The sequence below is a fragment of the Dipteris shenzhenensis genome, chromosome 2 (genome assembly GCF_047967505.1).
Source record: "Dipteris shenzhenensis isolate YYH24624 ecotype China chromosome 2, Dip_SZ_1.0, whole genome shotgun sequence".
In the NCBI taxonomy this organism is placed as follows: domain Eukaryota; kingdom Viridiplantae; phylum Streptophyta; class Polypodiopsida; order Gleicheniales; family Dipteridaceae; genus Dipteris; species Dipteris shenzhenensis.
Window position 1 is genome coordinate 57833209 of NC_141597.1, and position 26502 is coordinate 57859710.

General features: G+C 44.5%; 1 protein-coding gene across 1 annotated transcript in view; it reads left to right on the forward strand.

Moving 5' to 3' along the window:
* LOC147905044 (chaperone protein ClpB2, chloroplastic-like) overlaps positions 1 to 26502 on the forward strand; it is a 44339-nt gene that overhangs the window by 9362 nt on the left and 8475 nt on the right. Inside the window, exons 3-5 of the mRNA XM_087389537.1 lie at positions 5205 to 5442; positions 5609 to 5804; positions 20375 to 20429. Coding sequence (XP_087245663.1) covers positions 5205 to 5442; positions 5609 to 5804; positions 20375 to 20429 — 489 coding nt within the window. The remainder of the gene's footprint in view (positions 1 to 5204; positions 5443 to 5608; positions 5805 to 20374; positions 20430 to 26502) is intronic.

Consider the following 26502-nt stretch of genomic DNA (forward strand, 5'->3'; position numbering starts at 1 on the left):
ATTTGTGGAGTGTGAGCATCGCCAATTGACTCGAGTCCACCTTCTGACCAACCGCTGCGAGCTGGTCCCGCACGACTTTCACCTTTGTCAGATGGTCATGCACAGTATCACCCTCGTTCATATCAAGATTATAAAGTTGATGCTGAAGAGTAATGATATGGGCTGTATTGTCGGTTTCGTATAGCTCCTTCAGTATGGCCCACGCCTTTGGAGATGTCTCTGCCAACTGGATATGAGGGATCACAGCATCTGCTGTCGTGCCGATTAGCATTGCTAAGGCTTGAGCATCCCTGTCCTCCCATTCACCGAGTTCATCCGCATTTGCTTCAAATAGAACATCACCTCTTTTGTCCACAATGTCCTCTAGCTTCACCTCGGTCCCAATCACTATCTTCCACAGCTTCCGTGCCACCAGATGGCTTCGGATCTTGACTTTCCAGATTGGATAGTTCGTCCCATCGAGCTTTCCAGCTTTATCAAAATTGGGAATGAATGAAGAAGGAAGATGACTGGAGGAGGAGGAGGGACGAGCAGTGGGTGTAGAGGCTTCTGAACTCAGACCCATCTCGGTGAATAGCAAACTGAAAATCTGAAGCAAAAAGTGTTGAGAATCAGCATCTCCAGGCGTGGCCAGCCGACCAGCCCCCATGCAGCAAGAGGGGCTAGAGGGGGTAGGCTGGTCGACCAGCTGGTCGGCCCAGTTGACCTGACCGACCAGGCTGGTCGGTCCAGCCAAACTGGTCGACTCCCCCCCTGGCCTGCCCTATAAAAGGGCCTCCTTCCCTTCACTTCCTCTATCACTTCTTGCAGCTCCTCAAGGCTCCAGCATACAGCTTGCTGCTCCTGACCATCCCCTCAGAGCCCCCTCTCAGCTGCTCAGTTGGCTGCCCACACTCCCGCAGCAGATCTTGCCTCTTCAGGGCTCTTGCCTCCCCGCTCCAAGCCTCTACAGTTCCCTTGTTCCAAGGTTCCTGCCTCTTCACCCAGGCTCCTTCAGCCTCCTCTTCTCTAGGCTCTTGCCTCCTCAGTTCAGGCTCCTCTAGCCTCTTCACTCCAGGCCCCTGCCTCTTCGTTTCAGGCTTCTCCTGCCTCCGTGCTCTCAGGCTTCAGCTTTCTGTGTTCCCCCCCCTTTTTCTCTGCTTCAGTTCAGCCTCTCCTGCAGCTCCTGTTTTCTATCTTATTCAAGATATCTTGTATTTCAGTTGCTGCCCTGGTTTAAGGGCTGATTTACAGCAGATCAGTGGTGGTACATTTTGTTATCTCTATAATTTCAGTTTGTTTGCATCTTCCGCTGCCATTTTAATATGGTATCAGAGCACCAGGTTACTCTCTGATCTGGGAACTTCTATATTGATGAAGTTGAAGAAGTTTGTCCTCGTCAGCAACTCTCCTTCCCACTGACTACAGAGCTCTCTCTCTTCTCCCCTCCCTATATATATATATTTTTTTGTTTTTTTTTCCCCCGTACCCCGGGCTATCAATAGCAGCCTACTTTTTCATGAAGGACAGCTTCATACCTTCATCATTCTTTATGTGGATGATTTAATCCTCACCGGGAGTCATACCAATCATATCCTTGCCATTAAAGTTGCTCTTCAAACTGAATTTGAGATGACGGATATGGGCCTTCTCCATTTTTTCTTGGGTCTTGAGATTTGGCAGACTAAGAGGGGGTATTTTGTCTCTCAGCAACGCTATGTTCACGAGCTCCTCGAAACTTTCCACATGGCTGACTGTCGGCCCATCACCTCTCCCATGGATCCCAACGCTAAACTCTCTGCTTTTGGGTCCACTGCTTATCCTGATGCCTCCCTCTACCGCCAGCTTGTTGGATCTCTTCTTTGGCTACTTAACACTCGACTGGATCTCGGCTTCTCTGTCGGCACCCTCAGTACCTTCATGCAAACCCCTTCGCTTTCTCATTGGCAAGCTGCTCGACGTCTCCTCCGCTATCTTAAGGGGACCTCTACTTTCGGGCTCTTTTATGCTGCCGGTGGTTCCTCTCCTTCCCCGCTCACTCTCCGAGGTTGGAGTGACTCCGATTGGGCTGGCGACCCCGATTCTCGCCGTTCTACCACGGGCTATGTTTTCTCCTTTGGCTCTGCGGCTATCTCCTGGTCCAGTAAACGCCAACCCACGGTCGCCCTATCTTCCACCGAGGCTGAGTATCGGGCTATGTGTAGTGCCACCTGTGAGGCTGTGTGGCTTCGGCGCCTTCTTCTCGATTGTGGTTTTCAGCAATCCCCTTCTACCACACTTTTTTGTGACAATCAAAGCTGTATTGCCCTTGCTCGCAATCCGGTTTTTCATGCTCGGACAAAACACATTGAAATTCAGTACCACTACACGCGAGAGAAGGTTCTTGACGGTACCATTGTGCTCCTATTCAGCACCACTTCCGACAACGTCGCCGACATATTTACCAAATCTGTTTCTCCTCCCCTTCTCCAACGTCATACCAGCTCTTTGGGTCTTGTGCCACACCCTGGAGCTGAGAGGGGGTGTTGAGAATCAGCATCTCCAGGCGTGGCCAGCCGACCAGCCCCCATGCAGCAAGAGGGGCCAGAGGGGGTAGGCTGGTCGACCAGCTGGTCGGTCAGTTGACCTGACCGACCAGGCTGGTCGGTCCAGCCAAACTGGCCGACTCCCCCCCTGGCCTGCCCTATAAAAGGGCCTCCTTCCCTTCACTTCCTCTATCACTTCTTGCAGCTCCTCAAGGCTCCAGCATACAGCCTGCTCCTGACCATCCCCTCAGAGCCCCCTCTCAGCTGCTCAGTTGGCTGCCCACACTCCCGCAGCAGATCTTGCCTCTTCAGGGCTCTTGCCTCCCCGCTCCAGGCCTCTACAGTTCCCTTGTTCCAAGGTTCCTGCCTCTTCACCCAGGCTCCTTCAGCCTCCTCTTCTCTAGGCTCTTGCCTCCTCAGTTCAGGCTCCTCTAGCCTCTTCACTCCAGGCCCCTGCCTCTTCGTTTCAGGCTTCTCCTGCCTCCGTGCTCTCAGGCTTCAGCTTTTTGTGTTCCCCCCCTTTTTCTCTGCTTCAGTTCAGCCTCTCCTGCAGCTCCTGTTTTCTATCTTATTCAAGATATCTTGTATTTCAGTTGCTGCCCTGGTTTAAGGGCTGATTTACAGCAGATCAGTGGTGGTACATTTTGTTATCTCTATAATTTCAGTTTGTTTGCATCTTCCGCTGCCATTTTAATAAAAAGATGTACTGACCTCCCGTGCTAGCCTGAGCTGAAAACGGAATCGCCTTTCTGCCAAGGGACTCCTTCCTTCAGAGAGTGCTTTGATGAAGAAGAGTTGAGAGCCTATGGCTCTGATACCATGTTAAAAATGAGGAGGAAATGAATCACTAAATCCTCCACCCAAGATCTCTCCAACTCTTACACACTCAATTCAGATAGATGATCACAGATGCAACAAACACACACTCAGAAATAACAGCAAGTATAGACGGAGAAAGAGAGTATATTCATCTGCCGGATGGTGGGCAGAAAATGGCTCCAAGGGAGCAATACAAATCACAGCAGGGTGCTGGAGAAAACTGATGAACTCTCTCTCACAAAACTGTCCCAGATCTGAGTGCTGAACACTGCCTTGGAGAAGGGCTTCTGTAATGCACTGGATGCTGGGCTGAAGGCAGAAGTGGGCCTTTTATAGGCTCTGCCCAGGCCCCTTCAAATGACCGACCAGCAGGGTTGGTTACCCTGTCTGGTGGCCGACCATAGGGCCCCATAAACTGACCAGGGTTGGCCCTGGTCGGTTTATGGGGCCCTGGTTGGGCCGACTTGGCCAGCCACAGGCCCCTATATAAGGGTGCCGTGGGCGGCCAGTGAGGCCTAGAGCCCCCTCATACCTGCTGTTGCAGGCTGTGACCAGCCCGTGTGCTGGTTGCCTCTATTTATAATGCGATCCTCCATTTGATGCCTGCCTAGGTCTCTCCCCGGCCCTACTACCTCTCACTGCCCCTTGTCCCCTCAAATCGGGGGCTCACAGGTGGGCACAGTGAGATTCTAACAGGAGAAGCTTGGTTGATATGTATGTATGTATGAGAGAGAGAGAGAGAGAGAGAGAGCGAGAGAGCGCAAACTCGTTTACATGAAAGACCAAACTTGTATACATGAAAGCAAGTGCAACTAATGTAGTATTTAAATGAAGAGCCTCGAAGCTTCTAAGATTTTCAATCTCTAAGCTGCCAGTATGCATGTATGCTATTATAGTGAGAGCATGTACATGCTCCGGTTCACGTGCAGAGCATCCATGCATATGCACGCAGTAAAGATTTGCGTACGTTGATTTCTATTATCTGTGACTAAGAGTCAAAACCTATCCTCATTACGATGTATCAAATACTTGCCACGATGTAGTAAATCTTTTTTATCCAGCGTTTGTACCAAAAGTGGCCGCCTGAGTCCATCTTCCAATAGGTACAGAGGCCCATACCTTCAAGGTCTCACAGAGTGTTGCTTGGTTAGTTTTTTGTATGAATGGACCCTTGTGCCATGGGATTGCAATATGTGATTGAGTTTTAAAAATGCTGCTACCGTGTGCCTGATTACATTGTTGGGTGGGATAATCACTGCTACTTATAAAAAAGCTTCCAAATGGTGATCTGTATCAGTGAGTCAGTATGTGAAGTGATGGTTCAGAGCAGAAACTTGATAATTTATTATTTTCTGAAGTGGGACCCTCCGAGGAAGTGCTTAAATGATCATTCAAATTTGCTGCTGATAATTGTGGGACCTCAAAAAGCTTCTCGTTGGATTGCTTTGCAATACTGTTTATGATCATCCATTATATTCTCCCTGTATTTTACACAGAGAATTATTTCAGTGACTCACCAATTTCAATTAGCTCAGAGAAAATTTGGTAATCTACATTTAGCTGTTATATTCTGAAGTGAAACCTTCAGAGGAATTGGATGTTGTGCTCTTTTAATTTGGTAATCTACATTTAGCTGTTATATCTGAAGTGAAACCTTCCAAGGAATTGGATGTTATGCTCTTTAAAAGACCTTCCAATAGTTTTGCTAGGAATTTTAAGATGCTTTCGTTTGGATTGCTTATGACGTTACTCTTCCATCGATCATATTGTTCTCTCTTTTCCAGAGTGTGTATCTGACAGATTGATGATTTCAATCACTTCCATGTTCTTTATTGACTATCCTATGTATGGAATAAGGGTTTGTGTATCTGCATCTCCTAGGTTACGAGTGGAGCAACTGGGACGGTTTTGGGACCTGATTTTGCAGCTTTGATAGAGCGAGCAAAACGATATAAGTTAGAGTTTGGAGATTCATTTGTCTCAGTCGAGCATATGCTGCTTAGCCTTCTACATGATTCACGTCTTGGGAAGCAGCTGTTTGCGGAGTTTAACCTGACAGAAGAGAATCTCCGTGCAGCTATCCAGGCTATCAGAGGCCCACAGAAGGTTATTGATCAGAGTATGTTGAACTGCAAAATTCACTTGGTTGAGCAAGTGAGCTTTGGGTGGATGCCTTTTGTATGCTGGATCAGGATTACATATTGTATGACCGATTAAAAAGTGGAAAAAACGTACTGGGCGTGTTTGTCAATCTCATATAAGAATAAAGCCCATGTGTTTTGCAGATCCAGAGGGGAAATATGAAGTATTGGAGAAATATGGAGTTGATTTGACGGAGTTGGCTAGGCAGGGAAAGCTTGATCCTGTTATAGGGCGCGATAACGAGATTCGGCGTTGCATACAAATACTTTGTAGACGAACAAAAAATAACCCAGTCCTTATAGGAGAACCTGGGGTCGGAAAAACTGCAGTTGTAGAGGGGTAAGTTGCTGATATCTGCACTGCATTGTCTTTGCCTTTTGTCTTGAATGTAGTGTTGCATGTCCAAATTTTGCATGTCTCGTTTTTATTTGAAAAAGTGATGAACTATGGACTTAGTTCACTAAATTACCCTTCGGGTAATTTTGGGTTAAGATTTAGTAAAAGGTAAAAAAGAGTGGTAGGTAGACCTTACAAAGGGCCACATGATGTGGAAAGCCTCCACATACGTATATCATGGATGAAGGGGAAGGTTGTCACATGGCACCATTCCATTGGTCTATTGCGTGTGGCCTTGCCACATGTCACCCAGACATTCACTCACCATCTCTCTCTTTCACTCACTCTAGGGCAGCCAGTCAGATGTAAGTATTGCATCTAGTGCATATGTTGATGCATTCCAATGGGTACATTGTGTTATTGTGCCATGTGGGATGGGGCTGAAGCTTTGGCTTCTATTACAAGCTACTGGGAAGCTTCTCCCTCCTCGAGCTGGGCAGGCCTCCCGTTCTTGTTTTCTTTCTTGGTTCCTTGGAAGACCTGTGAACACCCCAAGCAGTCTGGCTTCTTCCAAGAAGTCATGAGCCAGTGCTCGGCACTCCTCTGTAAGCCTCTGTAACAATGGTGTAAAGAAGAAGGCCTAGATAAATCTAGGCAGCTCTTGTGAAGAAAGACCTGCAAAAGCAAGCCTCTACCACTCAGGTGTGGAAGATAAGCACAAATGCCGAGGAAAGGTCCTTCAAAAATTCTACGCAAGTGACCTGCATGGAAGACTTGCAAGAAGTTTATGCTGCAAACAGAGAGGGCATCGAGGTTCAATGCAGCACTTTACTGCAATAATGGCATCAGCAAATGCGCAGCATGTCAGGGCTGTACTTGGGGCCTGGAGCATGGGCCAGGAGGCGCTGGAAATGGCAACACAAGGCAGGGACAGTCCGGGGCAGATGGCAAGGGCTATGGGCAGGTAAGAGGCCTGCAATCTGAGGCAGCAAGGACCTGGCCAGTGGTGCAAAGCCACGTGACAAGCGGAGCCAGCAGCAGCACAAGAAGGGCCAGTGAAAGGCCCTAATACAGGGCAGGGAGGCAGCCAACCAGACCGACTGGAAAGTCAGCTGGTTAGGGCTGTGTAGGCCTGCCAAAAGTCGGCTATAAGGGGCCTGCCTGGGTTGGCCAAAGGGGATGCCTGGGTCCGTCCTCTTTGAGGGGGCCTTCCCTTATAAAAGGAGGTCCATTAGGGCCTCATATCACATCATCTGAGCAGCCCTCTGAGAGCAGACAGGAGCAGCAAGAAGGGGAGCCTTGGGCCTATCCACAGGTATTGTATTTGTCCAGTTTGTGGATGAACGGAAATATAAAGTGTTGCTTCTATATTTGTCTCTGAGCAGAGTCTATTTGCTAATCTGCACATGAATGTTGTGTGAAGTACACACACTTGATGAAGCTTGATTCCATAGTGAAACACTTCCACGTGTAATTCTATCAGTTTTCCGCTGCTGCGGGATACCCCCTGGTGGGATTTCACTTTTCGAACACTACGAAGGTCAAGTTATTGATCGAACTCTCAACTACTGAGGACGGACTTAGAATAATCTGATAGGCTCAATCTAAGTCATGCATTAATGACTAGGACAATCCCAACTGGCAGACAGGAAACCATGAAAGAGGAGTAGGATAGTATCATAAAAAATAAAACTTTAGATTTACCAAGAGGAAAGACTTCCGTCGATAACAAATGGGTCTACTATTTAAAAATGAAGAGTGATAGAACTGTGGAAAAGTATAAAGTGAGGTTGATTGCAAAGGGTTATGCCCAGATAGAAGGCATTGACTATAATGAGACCTTTGTGCCAGTAGCTGGAACATATTACTATTGGAATGATAGTAGCACTTGCTACTCATTATGTTATGGCTGGCCTCTTAAAATCGTTTTTTTGAATGGTCATCTAAAAGGGGACGTCTATATGAACCAGCCACGTGGATTTGAGATCAAAGAAAAAAGTCTACAAACTTCGAAAAGCTTTGTATGGTTTGAAACAAGTACCTCGAGCTTGGTATTTGAAAAATAATGAGCTTTTTTATGAAAAGCACTTCAATAAGAGTTCATCAGATTCTATCCGATACAAAGCATGATAACAAAGGCAATATAATCCTAATTGTCTTGTATCTTGATGACATTGTCATCACTAGTAATAATAGGAACTAATGAAACAGGCCAAACAAGACTTGAACAAAGTCTTTGATATGAAAGACCTTGGCTGTATGCATTATTGTTTGGGAATAGAGGTCTGGAGAGACCAAGTATGCCAATGAAATCCTTAAATAGTCCAAAATGGAAGATTGTTCACATGGCTAATATGAAAGAAATCCATTGGGAAGGCAGCCAAGAGAAACACCCAGATATATCACGAGAACCTTGACTCATGGGATTGAGTACAAAAGAAGCAATGCTCTAAAACTATCAGGGTTTACTCATAGTGAGAAGATCTACTTTTGGATATCTAACATTGGATCTGGCCTGGTATTGTGGAGCAATACTAAGCAAAGTACTAATTGCTGTACCTTTCACGGAAGCTGAATATACAGCATCCACTGATGCAGCTTGTGAGACTATTTGGTTGAGGAGGATCTTAAATGATATTGTACTTATTCAAAAGGATCCAACTCCGTTATTGATCAATAATCAAAGCTCTATTAAATTAGCAGAACGGTAGGTAGACCTTAGGTCCTAGGATGGGACATCCATAACTTTCTATCAAGGACAAGGATTAGAGATTTTTAAGGGGCCACACGATGTGGCAAGCCCCCACATACATCCATCATGGATGAAGGGGATGGTTGCCACATGGCACCATTCTACCTGTCTCTCTCGTGTGGCCTTGCCACATGTCACACAAACATTCACTCGCCATCTCACGCACTGTAGGGCAGCCATACAGATGCAAGTATTGCATCTAGTGCATGTGTTTGGTGCGTTTTGATTAGGTACATTGTGTCAATGTGCCACATATGCAATGGAGGGGTTCTAATTTAATAGGACTCTGGTGAGAGTTAGAGGGAATTGTGGAGGGACTATGTAAGTCCACACCCACCACTTATCCCTCTCTCTCTCTCTCTCTCCCCCCCCCCTCCCCTACGTCCACTCTCTCCTTCCTCTTTTCCACCTCCTCCTAATTTTGCCCCGACTCCTTTTCTACATTGGTATCAGAGCTTGCTTCTAGCACCATTGCTTCACCTTCCTCCTATTCCCAAGCACAATGAATTGCTGATTCTTCCTTGATCAACATCGACCAGGAAGGGCCAACTCTAGCTACACCATTGAAATGCCATGGATGACTGCAACAATGACAATGACAAACAAATTATCCGACATCCATAGCCAGGCACAGCAACAGATGAGGGGAGGAGTTGACTTGCTTCCCTCTCCGAAAAGACAAGCCCTCCTGTGTTTTGACAAAGGCTGTCTATTGAACTCGGTGTCTCTCGTGCCATCTATCAACCGGATGTCGCCTACACTTGCAATTTCAACAATCTTTGAAGCATTGAAATGCCACCTAATTGCAGCACCATTAGCGCAAGAAGGCACTCGGGTGGGAAAGAAACCAACAGAAGAATATGACAATCATCGTTGCCCTCTGTGAATCTAGGATTGTTTTGTTGCGCATATGATTTTCGCCACCCGTCAGCGATTCCGCCCTTGGTACTGCCCGCTATCGCCCTTTGTCGCCCACCTTGCAAGTCTTAGAGGAGTTGCACATTAGGTTAGCAGGCTTTGTTTAGGTTGTAGGTTAGTTGGGTTAACCTAATGGAGTACTAGTTTGGTTGGGTTAGACTAACTAGGGGTGATCCCAGCTGTCATAGTAGTTTTGGGTTAGGTGTCCAAACTGTCTTAGGTGACTTAGTACTTCCTTTCTAAAAGGGAAAAAAACCTCGGGCCTTCACAATGCAATTTTGCAGAGTCCTTTACCAAGCCTTACAAGGCTGTTTTCGGTCCCATTTGGGCACCTTTTCAAAGCTTCTTTGCCGGCCTCTCTTTTAAGCCTCTCTATTGACATTTCTAGTCTTGTGTTGTGCACATAGTATCAAGTGCTTACTCATTGTCTATTTCATTGAGTTTGATCCCTTTCATTGCACCGCGGTCGTACTCACTTCTTGGGGCACAACTGTGTCTATTAGATAGATTGGGACTTTCTTGCAAGAAGCTAGCCACTTGAGCTTCTATTTTCCTATGATGACAGTTCACCATGGCACCCAAGTGTATACACTTTTGTGATGAGTCACTACCTTGCAGTTGTCACGGGGGCGTGAAATTCTAAGTACTTTAATGTACTCAAGACCGTGACAACTTTGGTTTTAAAAGTCCAAGCGTGGGCTTAATAATGTGTAATTAAACGCGGCATGGTGCCTAGCACATAAGCGTAATTAATCCCTAGGCCCAAAGGCATTCCAAGGAATTAAAAGAGTGGTTGTTGGGAAATGATGATGTGGCATTTTTAATGGGCCCCTAGAGGGCCATGTACCTTCAATGGCCCCCCTAGAGTTCCAGGTGGCTCTAGTGCCTTCTACATGCTCCTTTGCCATTTCTGGACCTTCCTGGGTCTTCTAAACTTCACATGTGTGGTTTTCTCTCTCATCTTTTCCCTTTGTTGAGATTTTGGACTGGTTTTTCAGCCTCCTTCAGCTGAATTCCGTTTTTCTTCATAACTCCTCACCCGTTTGGATTCCTCGACTTCCGTTTGGCCCGATGGCTTCCCCTCTGCCTCCCCTTCGTAGTGATATGCTTTTCCCTCCGTGCGTTTGGTAGAACGGGCAGAGCTGAGCACTTCTTTTGTTGGTCGAATTTGCAAAAGTGGCTTTTTCTCGACCTTTTTGCTTCTACCGCCTCCTGGGTCTCTCCTCTTGCAAAGCTACAGCTTTCCGTTGAATTTTGAGTAGTCCCACGCGCTGGTTGACTGGTTTTTCTCAGTTTTGGAGGACTTTCCGGCGATGAAACTTCTCCAAAACCTTCTCAATGCATTCCTCTCTGAAGCACGCTTCTTTTGAGCCCAAGAACTCCCACTTCTTCGCGACAGAAGTGCTTCTTTTCATAATTTTCAGTGGAATTCTTGCTGGTCGGCTCTTGTAAATGCTCTTTCTTCATGCCTTTGCACTCCTCTTTGGCTGAGAATGCAATTGGGCATTGGCTACTATGTCCTCTTCGCGATTGAGGACTTGGTTCGAGTTTTTAGGGCTTGGTGAGTTGTGATTTTGCTACTGTAATTTCTTTTTGCCATAAGCTATTGGTTGGCCTCGTGTGCCGCCTCTTTCTTGGCTCACAGGTGCCCAGGCAGTGCTACATGAGTCATTCTTTGGTTGGGTACTTTGCTGATTTTATTTTGGAGCTTTGAAAAGCTTTGTGAATGCCATTTGGAAACCACTTAAAGAGAGTGCAGCTGAGGTGCAGTGTGATTGCATCTGGACAGCCAATGGAATTGCACTTGGAAAAGAGAATGCCTTTGGGTTGAGCCTATGGGTTGAGTGCACTTATGTGATGGTGTTCTATGCTTGAAAGCCTTGCGAAGGTTTAGTGAATTGGGGCTGCGTGCTCAGTTGCAGGGAAGGTCTCCCAGATGCAACTTGTAATCATTTCACTGTGAAATATAAAGAAATACCGAAAGGGGCGCCACGGTGTTTGGGGCCAATCGGGTGCACTTGTCTATGTCTGTTGAGCAGGGGCATTCTAGCCTCCATCCCTTTTTCAGTGGTTTTATTTGTGAACAAATGGGTAAATGCCAAATGGTGATCATGCAATGGTTAATGGTTGTGATATATGCTTTGTGAGCTGTAAATAAGTGCTGAAGTGATTAAAGGTTTAGTTCCACTGCCCTTTGAGTGATTAGAGGCCGGTTTCATTGGTTCCATTGCCGGGATACCACACTCTCTTTCTTAAGAGGTGGGCCTCGGTAGTTTGGTGGAAGGATATCTTTGTTGCACTTTTTGACAGCTGAATATTAGAACCATAAACATGGTGAGTACCCATGAGCAAGAGAGCTCCACAACTCCTCAAAGGAGAAGGCAGGAAAGCCTTAATGATCCAGCTAGTGTACAGCTGCAGGGAGCACAACAAATGCCTTTTGAGCAGGCCACACATGAAGCTACAACTGAGCTTAACGGTGATACTAGTTCTAGCAGTGAGTCAGATGAGGCTACTATGTTGAATGCACAGCTTGCAAGTGCAGTGACTGCTTTGACTCAGCTGGCTCAAAATTTGGCTCAGATTGTGCAAACAAATGCCAAGAAGAAGAAGAAATCAAGAAAGCACAAGCACGGAAAGAGTGAGTACACACATGCATCAGCTTCTCATGGCGGACCGCACACTCATGCATCAGTTTCCCATGAGGGACAGCCATAAAAAATGACTCAGAAAGTGACTTCCAAGAGAGAGGAATCGCCCAAAAGAGCACTTGAGAAAGAGGTACAAAAAGTACAGCCAGTGCAACAGTATGAGCAGCCAGCACAAGGCCTTGGTTTGGGTACTTCTACTCCTCAAAATAATAATGTGCAGTCCATAAATGTGGCTCAACCACCTCAGCCATATTTGAGGCAGCAACCTGAATATTTTGGTACAGATTCTATCTTTGATGCTATGTTGATTTCACCGCCAATTGGGCATAGCAAGCCATGTATGACAATGTGGGAATGCAGCCAGGCATGCAAGCCATAGCATATGCTCCCATGCCTAATGTTCAGCCAAGCATGGCTCTCCCTAGTGAAGGGAATGCTGCAAATATACAACCATCTTTGGGACAGCCAATATCAAATGTATATAAAGAATTTAAGGATGGTGGTTCTCATGTCAGTACAAAGCCCTCACATTCCTTCAACAGTTTGATGCTGCATTTCTTGGGGGTTTGTTTACAGAAGCATCCAAGATGAGGAAGGTTGCTACATTTTTGAAAGGCAATGCACTTAAGTGGTACACCAACCTTATGCTTCATGGAGATGCACCTGCTACTTGGCTGGAATTTAAGCAAGTGTTCTCTTCTACTTGGCTTACTCCAACTTTTAAAGTTGAAGTACTTTCACACTGGCATGACTTGTCATACAAACTTTGCAAGAATCTTGATGATTACACCTAGAGGTTTTGGGATTTTTTGCTGCCATTGAGCTCTTACAGGCATGTTTCTTTGAAAGAGCAAATAGAGTGGTACTGTTGTGGGTTGCCTAGTGAGCTACGTGATTATTGCATCAAAACCAAGGTGGGTTCTATGACTCAATTAATTGAGAATGCAAGGACAGCATATGCATGGATGCAGGAGAAGAATTTGGGCTTTATGGACAGCAAGAAAGAAGACAACAAACGGGCTGCCAAACACCAAGATAAGGACATCAAATCTGAAAATAAAAATTGTGGCAAACGACCGTTTCAAAAGGGAGGCAAAGCCCAATTCAAAGCTGGTCAACGGCATGGACAGCCTAATAAACAGCCCTGTACCAAGTTATCTGATGAAGAAAAAAAGTCACTCATGGAGCAAAACAAATGTTTTATATGCAAAGGAGAGGGACACCGCTCTTATGATTGCCCATTCAAGAAAAGAGACAGGTCAGATGATGATAAGAATGGTGATAAACAGGCTGATCGGAAGGGCAAAAAGCCTAAACCTTCCGCAGGACTTCTTCCAGATGTGATTGGGAGTTTGCCACATGCACATGATGAAGAGGAAATGAAAAAGACTGAAATGTGCAGAGCATGGGGAAAAATCAGAAATCAGAATTGTTTGTTTTTCTTTGATTCTGGGGCAAAGGCAAATTTCATAACTCCTGATATGGCAGGAAGGCTTGGCATCAAGCCTGAGGAAATGGGGCCATCCGGCGTGTGTGATATGGCCAACCTTGAACTCAACACACCTGTCACTCCTATCATTGGCAAGTTGAGGATGCATATCCAGGGATATCAGGATGCAGAGGACTTCTACATTATGCCTTTGCCAGAGTGGGATGCTTTGCTTGGGATGCCTTGGATGTACAGGGTGGGGGCTGATGTGCAGATGAGAAACAAGAAGATTTCTTTAACTTATAGAGGCAAAAATCATGTACTTGATGTAAAGTTGAAAGGGGAGTCCATCCCTGTCGTTTCAGCTTCTTGTATTTTCAATGTAATAAAGCGTAATATTTCAGCATACTTGATTTTTGTCAAAGAGGACAGCCAACCAGTTCAGGAAGGCTCTACTCTTTCTGCTTTAGATAGAGAAAGGGTTGCTTTTATTTCAGATTTTCAGGATCGTTTCTCAGATGCACTTCCTCAAGAATTACCGCCCAAGAGGCCCGAGGATCATCAAATTGATATAATTCCAGGAAGCTCACCGCCTAATATACCTCCCTATCGTGTCAATAAGGCACAACAAGAAGAGATAATGTCACAAGTGAAGGAACTCTTGGAAAAGGAATTAACACAGCCAAGTAATTCTCCTTACTGTTCCCTTGTGTTGCTTGTACAAAAGAAGGATGGCAGTTGGAGAATGTGTATTGATTATAGGGCTTTGAATAAAGTCACAATTAAGAACCGTTTTCCAATTCCACGCATTGATGATATATTGGATTGGTTGGAAGGTTCCTCAATGTTCAGTCGTATTGACCTTACAAGTGGATACCATCAGATAAGGATACGGCCTGAAGATGTCTACAAGACTGCTTTCCGCACTTCATTTGGCTTATATGAGTTTCTTGTGATGCCTTTTGGTTTGACTAATGCACCTGCCACTTTCAATAGAATGATGGACAGAGTTTTTAGAGCACACAGAAAGTTTGTGGGCACTTTCTTCGATGACATCATTGTGTTCTGTAAAAATGAGCAGGAGCATAGGAAACACCTCACTATTGTGTTTCAAGAGTTGAAAAGACACAAGCTATTAATAAACACCAAGAAAAGTGAGTTCTTTATGCATGAGATTCATTTTCTCACACAGCCAGATATTTCTTATGCAGTAAGTTCACTAGCACAGTTTATGGCAAATCCAAAACAATCTCACTGGAATGTAGTTAAAACAATCTTGAGATACATTAGAGGTACAAGACAGTGACAATGACTATGCCTGAGATCATGAGACCAGGAGATCCATACATCACACAGCCAGATATTTCTTATGCAGTAAGTTCACTAGCACAGTTTATGGCAAATCCAAAACAATCTCATTGGAATGCAGCCAAAACAATCTTGAGATACATTTCATTAAGAAAGGGACATTAAAAAGAAGCTTTTATGCCCAGATACGGCACCATACTTTCCTCCCTTAGATGAGAATGAAGATGGTAACATCCCAAGTGATGTTGTGCTCAAGCATAGGGAGAAGGAAAGGATCAGTAGAGATCATAATCTCAGCAAGCCAGTCTACGCGAAAGAGAAGAGCAATACGTTGTTGAAAGAAGATCTTGCGGCTCAATATGACATGAACTAATATATATCAAGGAGCTTGAAGGGGCTGATTGGGCCGGATGGGTAGGTTTCGAGAAAACATTGCACCTCCTTCATAGATGCCTTTACACTTAGCTTAAAACACTCTACAAACTATCATTAAACACAGAGGCCTATAACTTTCGATAAGCACCGCAGGGAATTGGTATTCACAGAAGGTGATTGGGTTTTGCTGCATTTTCAGAAGGCAAGGCTGAAAAATAAGAAAGGCAAGGAAAGGTTGTACACAAAGCTGAACATGCGTTACTATGGTCCTTTCCAGGTTTCTGAAAAGATAAACAAGGTAGCTTACAGGCTGAAGTTGCCTCCGCATTGGAAGATACATAATGCCTTTCATGTGAGCTTATTAAAGCAATATCATCGAGATATTCCCGAGGATTTACCTGATGAGGTGCAGCCTGAAGTGGAAGAATATGATGAACTTCTTGTCGCAGAGCAGATTCTGGCACACATGGATAGAAAGCTCAAGGGTAAAGTTATCCGTCGCTACTTGGTAAATTTTCAAAATTACCCATCACTTGATGCGAAATGGATGGAGGAAGGTGAACTGGCAGATTCACCTGGGATATTTGATGCTTTCCAATTAGAGCCGACTGCGGTCCAGGCTCCTACAAGTAGTTCAGCAGAGCGAGCGTCTGGAGCATTACCTGGTGTTCGAGAGGGGGTAGCACCTCCACTCCCTCAGTACAGACGGGCTCACTGTGATTTCATGAGGTCGCTTGATGACACTGTATGTTTCATCCGAGATACTGAGCTGACAGTATTTCTGCTATGAGACTTCATGATATTGATGCATCTTGACTATTGATCGCTGAGCATCACATAGATTTTGAGCAGTGTATATGGATGGATGCATGCCTCTCCTAGCCATATTTTCACTGTCTCTGTATACTATAGCTGCGGCTTTCTTGTATACTCTTTTATGCTATATTTCATGCTCGCTCCTGTGTTTTGGGGCAGCAAAACTGTGGTTTGCTGTTTCAAGAGGGGTATGTCACGGGGGCGTGAAATTCTAAGTACTTTAATGTACTACAAGACCGTGACAACTTTGGTTTTAAAAGTCCAAGCGTGGGCTTAATAATGTGTAATTAAACGCGGCATGGTGCCTAGCACATAAGCGTAATTAATCCCTAGGTCCAAAGGCATTCCAAGGTATTAAAAGAGTGGTTGTTGGGAAATGATGATATGGCATTTTTAATGGGCCCCCTAGAGGGCCATGTACCTTCAGTGGCCCCCCTAGAGTGCCTTCTACATGCTTCTTTGCCATTCCTGGACCTTCCTGGGCCTTCTAAACTTCACATGTGGTTTTCTCTCTCATCTTCCCCCTTTGTTGAGATTTTGGACTGGTTTTTCAGCCTCCTTCAGCTGAATTCCGTTTTTCTTCATAACTCCTCACCCGTTTGGATTCCTCGACTTTCGTTTGGCCCTCTGCCTCCCCCTCTGCCTCCCCTTCGTAGTGATATGCTTTTTCCTCTGTGCGTTTGGTAGAACGGGCAGAGCTGAGCACTTCTTTTGCTGGTCGAATTTGCAAAAGTGGCTTTTTTTTCTGGACCTTTTTGCTTCTACTGTCTCCTGGGCCTCTCCTCTTGCAAAGCTACAGCTTTCTATTGAATTTTGAGTGGTCCCACGCGCTGGTTGACTGGTTTTTCTCAGTTTTGGAGGACTTTCCGGCGATGAAACTTCTCCAAAACCTTCTCAATGCATTCCTCTCTGAAGCACGCTTCTTTTGAGCCCAAGAACTCCCACTTCTTCGCGACAGAAGTGCTTCTTTTCACATTTTTCAGTGGAATTCTTGCCGGTCGGCTCTTGTAAATGCTCTTTCTTCATGCCTTTGCACTCCTCTTTGGCTGAGAATGCAATTGGGCATTGGCTACTATGTCCTCCTGGCAATTGAGGACTTGGTTCGAGTTTTCAGGGCTTGGTGAGTTGTGATTTTGCTACTGCAATTTCTTTTTGCCATAAGCTATCGGTTGGCCTCGTGTGCCGCCTCTTTCTTGGCTCACAGGTGCCCAGGCAGTGCTACATGAGTCATTCTTTGGTTGGGTACTTTGCTGATTTTATTTTGGAGCTTTGAAAAGCTTTGTGAATGCCATTTGGAAACCACTCAAAGAGAGTGCAGCTGGGGTGCAGTGTGATTGTATCTGGACAGCCAATGGAATTACACTTGGAAAAGAGAATGCCTTTGGGTTGAGCCTATGGGTTAAGTGCACTTATGTGATGGTGTTCTATGCTTGAAAGCCTTGCGAAGGCTTAGTGAATTGGGGCTGCGTGCTCAGTTGCAGGGAAGGTCTCCCAGATGCAACTTGTAATCATTTCACTGTGAAATATAAAGAAATACCGAAAGGGGCGCCACGGTGTTTGGGGCCAATCGGGTGCACTTGTCTATGTTTGTTAAGCAGGGGCATTCTAGCCTCCATCCCTTTTTCAGTGGTTTTGTTTGTGAACAAATGGGTAAATGCCAAATGGTGATCATGCAATGGTTAATGGTTGTGATATATGCTTTGTGAGCTGTAAATAAGTGCTGAAGTGATTAAAGGTTTAGTTCCACTGCCCTTTGAGTGATTAGAGGCCGGTTTCAGCAGTGATCTACCATCTAAGGTTGCTCAGCATGAGTGCCCTCCATAGTGGGTGCACCCATTGGTGGCACAGATGTTTCTAGTCGGCCCAGATCTCCTACTACATATCTCCTACATCTCTGCATGAGTTTCTTGAGGCATTTTCTTCTATGCTTTAGGGGACGTTTCAATAGTTGGGGCAATAGATTGGTCAATAGATCTCTTTGCAAATTGGCCAACAATTCTACCAAGTTGCCGCACAGGCATTACCGAACATAGACGAGCAGCCTATATTCCAGCACGGGGATCAGGTGGACAGCCTAGGAGTGGAGAATCCCTAACATGTCTCAAAATACATGCTTTCAAGAGGATATTGAGAAAGGAGCAATGTATGCAAAAACATAAACAAAAGTTTTACTAAATAGAAGTTGATGTTCTCCGTAATACGCTGACAATGACATAGCATAATTGAATGAAATGTGAGTACTGAGGGAAACACTTGTTGATATTTTTACCATTCCTTCCATGAAACTGTGGCTGTCATGTCAAGTTTCTAGGTGTTCCCATGTCGCAGTAACACACCTATTTATACTATGTCCAAGATGTTCCATAGATCAGGGATTTTGGAGGGGACTACAGGCTGCACTCGGTTGGAGAGAGGCTGAAATGCTGAGGGACTGAAAATGAGGAATGAGGGCTCCTTCCCTCTTCACTTAGTCCACCCTTCTGGGCTCCTACTCTAGGCTGAGACCGAGACCTAGCTAAACCCTAAGATGGAAACACTAGCCTACTGAGCTCTCCAGTGGATACCAATGAACAAGGACTGATCTAAGGCTTGAGAGACTGACCTAGCTTGTGCGTGACTGTCCTTGGATTAGGGCTCACAAAGGGTTCACGACATACTTCAAAATCACCTAGATTAGGGATCTACCAGCACTTGATGATGTAGGCAGGTGTACCTTGCACCCAATTGCAAGGGTGCATGTGACATTTACGGAAATAGATGATTCATATAGAAGGGAGATACCCTTTCATTAATGTCCCTTTACTCAAGTTCCATCTTCCCATTTACACCTACCATTCAATGCACCTTATTGCACCCTTCCCTTCCTATTGCCCTTAGGACCTAGACACGTGTGTGCACATTTTTATTAATAAAATGAGTGTCACATGTCCAAATTCGATGCCGTCTGAAGTAGTGGCTCCAGCTCGACTAGTCCTATCTACTAAGATGATCCACCGTCATAACAAATTGGTTGGTGTCCATCATAAATACAAATACATGTTACACCATTGGCGTATAATATATAATAATGTTTTAACGTCTACTAATCACATATTATTACTCCTCTTGTCATGACACTCCCTCCTGCTTGAATGGGCAGAAGTCCTCTTCTGGATCCTCTCGTCTTGCCTGAACAATTGGACCTCCAATGGGGAAGAGCACTCTTGTGAGAGTACTTGTTTCTATTTTGACCTACATTCAAGGTGTGAGAGATGGTGGATGAATGCAAGGTGAATAGAGAGAATTGCTATGTGAGATTCACAATGAAAGGGAGATATCCTTTCATTAATGTCCCTTGAGATCACTCAAGTTCCATCTTCCCATTTACACCTACCCTTTATGTGCCCTTGCCAATGCATCCCTATAGCTTCTAGGCTACATTCCTTGTAGAAATAATCGATCTTCCTACCATTTTGTTGTCCCATGCGACCTTTCTTGAAATTGTACTCTTTATAGTGGGCTCTTTGCAAATGCTGATCTACATGTTTACAAGTGGTTGAGGTCTACAAGAGCTAAAGAGCTTGTGGGTGTTGTTTGGTTTTTCCTTTTGAAGAAAGTGCCAGATCTATAGTATTGTGTCGGGGTTTCTATGGTACACTTTAAGTTGGTCTACTTCCGGATATGCACATGAATTTGGACATATAGTCATAGTCGTACCTAGCCATTATATGTACCTTGTGCGTGAGGTTCTTAGACATTATCCAATTCAAAACTCTGAAATTACCACATTGCATCTCCTTATTGTAGATGTTTGTTGAAAAAAAAGTAGGTTAACCCTAGTGGGTAAGTGGGTCCCATTCACACCCCATTTGTGCTACAACACCCATGTAGATGACATTTTTATGGTTATTTGTCTTAATTTTTAACCCAAAACTTGTTTTTGTAACAATGCAAGTGCTACACTACTTGAATTTGGCAGTGGTATCAAAGAATGACTACATCAACTCATGGCAAGTGTAATAGGGTCTTGAAGAGGTTGAATCCCTTTCTGAGCCCAAGTCAGGGGCTTTTGTGTTATTGGCTCATTTTTATTCTCAAACTATTTCAGTTCAGTTATAGCCCTTGAGCGTACACTAGCTACGTATAACCCCTCTTAGAATCCCCATGGATAGATAGCATATGCATTTCTGAAGCAAAAAAGTCGTAGCCCATCTAGAATGATGCTCCAAGTTTATTTTCTGGAACTTTTACACAATATTATTTGCTTCTAGTTGCAGTTGCCTTCATGGTTAGGCACTAATTTAACATTGATGACTTATACACTATGAAACTTTTTTGTTGGCAGGCTGGCACAACGTATTGTGCAGGGAGATGTTCCTGAGGCTATAGCAAATAGAAAGGTTTGAGATTTATTTTTTTCAATGGTCGTCATATGTTTTGTATCTTTGTGTTCTGTGATGGTATCTGTAAAGTATATTGTATTATCTCAGCCTCCTCTCCATGTGTATAGTAACTGTGTACATGTCATAAGTTTGGATTTGCCAAGCCTTCTCTCGACCATTATGTTGACTTCTATGTGCCTCTAGTGTTAGCAAGTTTGACTTTGTGTACATACCATGAATTAATTTATATAAAGAGTTGCAGGCTTGTAATACAGAACTCTGCTCCCTTTCCTCCTTCATTAGCCAAAGCTGTAACTGCTTTAGATAGATTGATTGAACACATCTTTACTCCATAAATAAATACCTTGACTGAATATATTTTGAGTCTATAAAAGAAGATGACATAATATTGGAAGGTGTTGCAGAGAAGATGAATGCAAAAAAAGAGGGAAAGATCAGGCAGCTTTCCTCGATGAAGCTCTCACAATTACAAAGGCATTGGAGTGTCATTGACCCATCTGTGAGCCCCCAAATAAGGACGACATGGGGTCAGGGCACTCTAGGGTGTAGGCGTACCTGGATAGGACAGGTTGGCATCATCTGGAACAGGTTCGGAGGATCAGCAGCACCAGGAACCGCCTCAAGAACTGCCTGTTGACACATGGCAGGTTCTGGATGGAACACAGGATCTGTACCAAGGTTCATGGCCTGGAACAGACCCACAATCTTTGTGACAGCCTGCATGGCTTATATCAGCAGGTGGAGCAGAGAAAAACAGCACGGGATGACCAGAACCAGGTGGGGATCTGCTGCAGTTTTGGGCAGATTCAAAGTGGAAATCAGGGCAGATCTGGTTGGGACAGATCTGCTGGTGCAGATCGGTTTTCCTACACACCAGGTTGGCTGACTTGGGTCTGTTCACTGCCTATAAAAGGGCTGGCATTTTAGCCAGCCGCCTCATACAAACTGAAGCCTCTTCAAGGCCCCGTGACAGCATAGTCTGTGGCTAGTTTTCCTTATGTAGTTATCACTACTTGCAGTCTCCTAGATTGCGAGTATCCTGGCTGGTGGTTTACTGCTCTGTCTGAGTAGATTTTGCCCACGTGTTGTGGACGAATAAACTGAGTTCTACTCTTTCTATTTGCTGTGTATTCTTTGAGTTGTTTCAGTAAGTGTTTGTTGTGATCCTGAGGGAGATTCTTGAGAGATTAGCTGAGAGATCTAAGGTGCTTCTGCTCAGTTAGGGGTTGCTGTCCAAACAGCCCCATATTCTAACAAAAGGGACAGCATGCACGATGAGTGTAAAAGAGATGCGAGATTAAACAAGTCTAGACCTATCTAGGGCAAAATTAGGGTTTTGAATCCGAAATGACACATGCCAAGACATTTTTAAATCATCCCGTTGTGAGCAAAATGGAAGCTGGAGTGCAAGGGGAGGAGGATGGAACCTGTAGTGTGATTGCAGCAACAAAAAATGAGAAACTACACTAGGGTAATCATAGAGACAAAGGCTAGGATGGACTCTAAGTAGGGTTAAGTAGGGTCAAAACATGTGTGATGACTGAATCGCCCACAAACTCAAACCACTGACCGTGGTTAGGAAGTTCAAAAACCTTATGAAGGGAAAAAGTGCTCCTAATCCTTATTACATTGCATTGCCTTAGAGATTAATATTTCTAACAATCCCTTGCGGTGACTATGTCAAAATGTACAAGAATAATATCAATCACCAAATAGATAGAAGTTCAAAGCTCTATCAAAAGATTCAAACTTTTCACGATGAAGAGATTTGCCACATTTTGATGTGGAGGGCAAAAGACCTAGCTGATCTCCCTTGCATGTAGTCGCTTCCTGATATAATGATAATGTATCTCTATTGTTCTGGCTGAAGGACCTCCTCCAGGTCATCCACTTATGGTGGATCCTTTGTTACTGGCTCTGTAGGCTCCGATCCCTGATATTTCTTTAAGAGGCTCACATGAAAAGCATTGTGAATCCTCCAATGCTCTAGTAGTGCCAACCTGTATGTAACCTTATTAATCTCATCTATAACCTTGAAAGAGCCATAATATCTGGGAGACAACTTTGCATACACTTTTCCCCGCCTTTAATTTTGCGAAGCCTAGCTTTCTCGAACTTTAAAAGCACCCAATCCCCTTCCAACAATGTAGAATTTGCTACCTCACTTTGATAATCTACCTGGGGATGGAAAGAAGAAGAAAAATTCAGATTCGTTCCCATATTGTCGAAGAGAGCTCTCTAGAATAGATTGGTCATTTTGGGATCTCGGTCACTAACAATGGACTTCGGCATACCATGGTGCTTAAAGATCGGTGCCATGAAAAGCTTAGCCATATGATTTGCCTTTATAGTTTTGTGTACCGGAATGAAATGAGCTTGCTTGCTGAATCTATCAATGATAGTCCAAATCCCATCATTCCCTGACTTTGATCTTGGCAGATCAAAAATAAAGTCCATTGCGATACTTTCCCATAGTGCTTGAGGCACGGGAAGAGGCATAAGTAGGCCAGGTGCCTTCCATCTGTCATATTTGACTGTCATATTTGACCTTCTGACAGGTTAGGCATTCTGTAACAAACTGATGTATATCTTTTCGCATCGCTGGCCAAAAGAAATACCTCTCTAATGCTTGAGTTGTTGCTGTAATTCCTCTCTGCCCAGCATAGGGAGGTGCATGGCATTCCTCCAAAATCTTTGGAGATACGGTCTGAGCGCAAGGCAACAGTTTCCTTGGCAGATAAGGTTCAAACAGATCAAACAGCATCAAATTGATGGGAACCCGTATTGTGCTGCCTATTCGTTGATCTACGTGAAAGTGTGATCGGCATGGCAAATTGAGGGAGTGGGAATGAGGAATCAGATACGCAGGCGATGGCGTGGGCACTTGTTGACTGGTAGGCCTGGGCCTCATGACAGTGACCAGCGTCGTCAACGAATTCGGAAGGCAAGGGGTAACGTGACCATCGACACCTCTAACGGAAAGTAAGCACAGGCAGAAGTGACCGTGGTGATTCTTGGCCTCCTGCGTCGATTGGTGTGCTAATTGGTGCGGGAGATAGCGCTCGTGAAGGATAGGCAACGAATGCATAGTAAGCCTTCCGCCTTGCAAGAGCACCCATGGAAAATGCAAGGCCAAGCATTTAACGGGATCAGAGAATGCACGTCGACGAACACTTGACGGCGATATCTTGACGATCCCTGACGTCTCCATGCGCAGCGACATTCTTCACGCAGTCGCACGTTGAGAGGCTTCTGTTGTCATATGAGGTGCTGATGTGGCAATCGCCAGCTATGCGCTGACGTGGCATAGCAAGAGCACTTTGCTAACATGGCAAACCAGGGGCTAATTTAACCTAACCTTGGTTAGTGACTTGGATAGAGGTCCAGTTAGTTTGGCTCAACCAAACCAGTCTAGTTGGTGTAACCAGACTGTAACCGGCTAGCCATTCAGTTACCCAATCATTTACTCTGGTTAGAGGGTCAGTTACATACCAACTAGTCTGTTCACGTAACGAAAGCTAGTTTGGTTAGTCTAACCAGACAATTACCCATCCAGTTACTCAAAAAAAAAGAAGAAGGGAACAGTTGCAGAGACAGTTTTGGCCTATCAGTTTCCACCCATCTGTCAATCGATTCCTGTCAGAAATCAGCAGAAAAACACAGAAAATCAGAGATTTGCATGCTTTTCGAGCAGAGAAAGAGGGGTCAGATGCATTCTGAATGCCATTTGCAGTAACCAGTAAAAGGAGCGCACAGTTTTGAGGCTATGTTACAACCTTGACAGCCAGTTTTTGGCATGAATTTGGGCTAAGTTGTGAGTGCATTTTACACCTCTTGTTGAGGTATTTCTCATTCTGAAAAAGGCAGGCTGAGTGCATTGGTTGCATAGACTCCGTGTGTGAGTTTGCAAATCTCAGGGAAAGTTGCAGAGAATGGCTTCACAGCAAGATGTTATACCCTCCCACGAGGAGAGTGCCAGGAATGATCAAGCTATGCAAGAGCAGAGTGTGCAGTCAAAGACTAAGGCAACTTACAGACACTTACTGGCACGGCTCATGGAAGCATTATTTTTTGGGTGTAGACTCTACAGTTAAGACAGATCACCAAAGTCTGAGACATTTCTTGACTCAGACTAAGCTCTCCGAGAAGCACATGAAATGGGCAAACATGCTGTCAATGTACCACTTTCAGATTGTCCATACTCTGGGAGCTTAGAATAGAGTGGCAGATGCCTTGTCTCGAAGACCCGAGGTGAACAATGTATCTAGTGCTTATCATAGGGATCTGGAAGACATGAGGGAGGAATATGCCAATGATGCAGATTTTGGTGAGAAGAGGGGCAGTCCACCAGTCACTATTCTCTGAAAGATGGGTATCAAATGAAAGATGATTGCTTATGCATCACCGAGGAGATTAGGAAAAAGATCTCTCTCCTCTCTCTCTTACACAAGCACACTAGGGCCTAGGACAATCCTCCTGCTGAACCCTCCTGAAGTTTTTTATTAACAGTAAAAATTCTGAGTACAAAGTTCAGCTCACGGGCTGCTTGCTTAAAAACATACTTGAAAAATCTCTTTACAAAGATCTCTCAGCTCATTTCTTTTGGCAACATGCCAAGTGTCAAAAATCTAAACTATCTCTAGTTACATTGCTTAAAGGGCAAAAACTCTAGGGTCTTCGTAGCCCTCGGTCACATGGACATCTCTTGGCTACCCACCATTGGGCTCCATAGCACTTGGCCAATCAGTCCCTCTTAGAACCTGCAACCATTAATTAAAGTGCACATAGCCATGGCATCCATTAATTGTTGACGCTTTTTGCATGCAAATAAATTCTAGACCAATCCTAGTCTCTGTGGGCATTTCCACCAAGCAAACATGTGTACATAAAAAATAACTAACTCCGTGGTTGACCAAAGCCAATCCTTCTAGCCGTAATTAAGGACTTTGACCAGGGGTCAAGGTGCCTTAATCAATACTAGAACTCTCCGACTAGAGTCGGTAATGATCTAGGTTGACCAGAGTCAGCGTGCTTTGGTCTTGTTGATCGAAGTCAACTCTTTTTTACTAGAGTCAGAGGTTCTTTGGTTAACCGCAATTAACCCTCTTAGCATACGTCAAGTCTTCCTAATCGAGGTTAGGCTTACTTAACCGAGGTTAATATAATTGATCGAAGTCAATACTTTGACCAATTAAATGTAACTTTTTGAACATAATTAAATAAACAAGAGACTCTTTAATTATGATCAAATAAATGGTCAATTGAAACTTTGACTTTGGAGTATGTATAATTTGGTGACAATAGCCAAGGGGGATGCAAAGGCACATAGAGTAAAACACCCTTTATAGAACTTAGTTACCATAAGGTTGAGACGATTTCTCAACCTAACGGACACATTGTCCATGTCACTCTAATAGGCAAAGACAACTTGTCGACTCAGGCAGATTTCACCAATGATGCCTACATGGTGCCTCATTCGAGTTCAAAAGCATCTTGATCTCTTAGTGCCTTGGGGTGTGTATTGTCTTATGAAATCTTATTACATTTGGACACACACTCATCTTAAACTTTCTAGATATGGCTAAGTAGTGTCATCATTGATGAATCAAGAGATCATTTAACACTCTCAAATGTGCCAATGTGCCCCCTAGTGCTGTCTGTGTATTGGCTGATAGGATGCAAAGCCATGTGTTGATCTCATGCCCTAGCTAAGCCCCATAATATGTTGGCTCTGCTATAAAAGACCATCCAAAAGTCCTTTTGTCCAGACTCTGGTCACTTGGCCAAAGTATGTTTAAAGAACAACTCTCCCACAAAGAGACCATGCCTACATTAATATCCATCACTAAGATATGGCAGTATCTCAAGCTGATCTAGCTATCACAATACTCTCAAGTTTTTCTAACCACAAACAAAAGAAGAAAAAGGCTCGTATTACATACGCTAGACCAAACTCACGAGATGGTGAGTAGCATTGATCTATCACCCACCATGCATCACCCAATTTTTCATACCTGGGAAATGGCACGAGATGTTCCAATCTATTATGTAATCAAATTTTTGTATACAA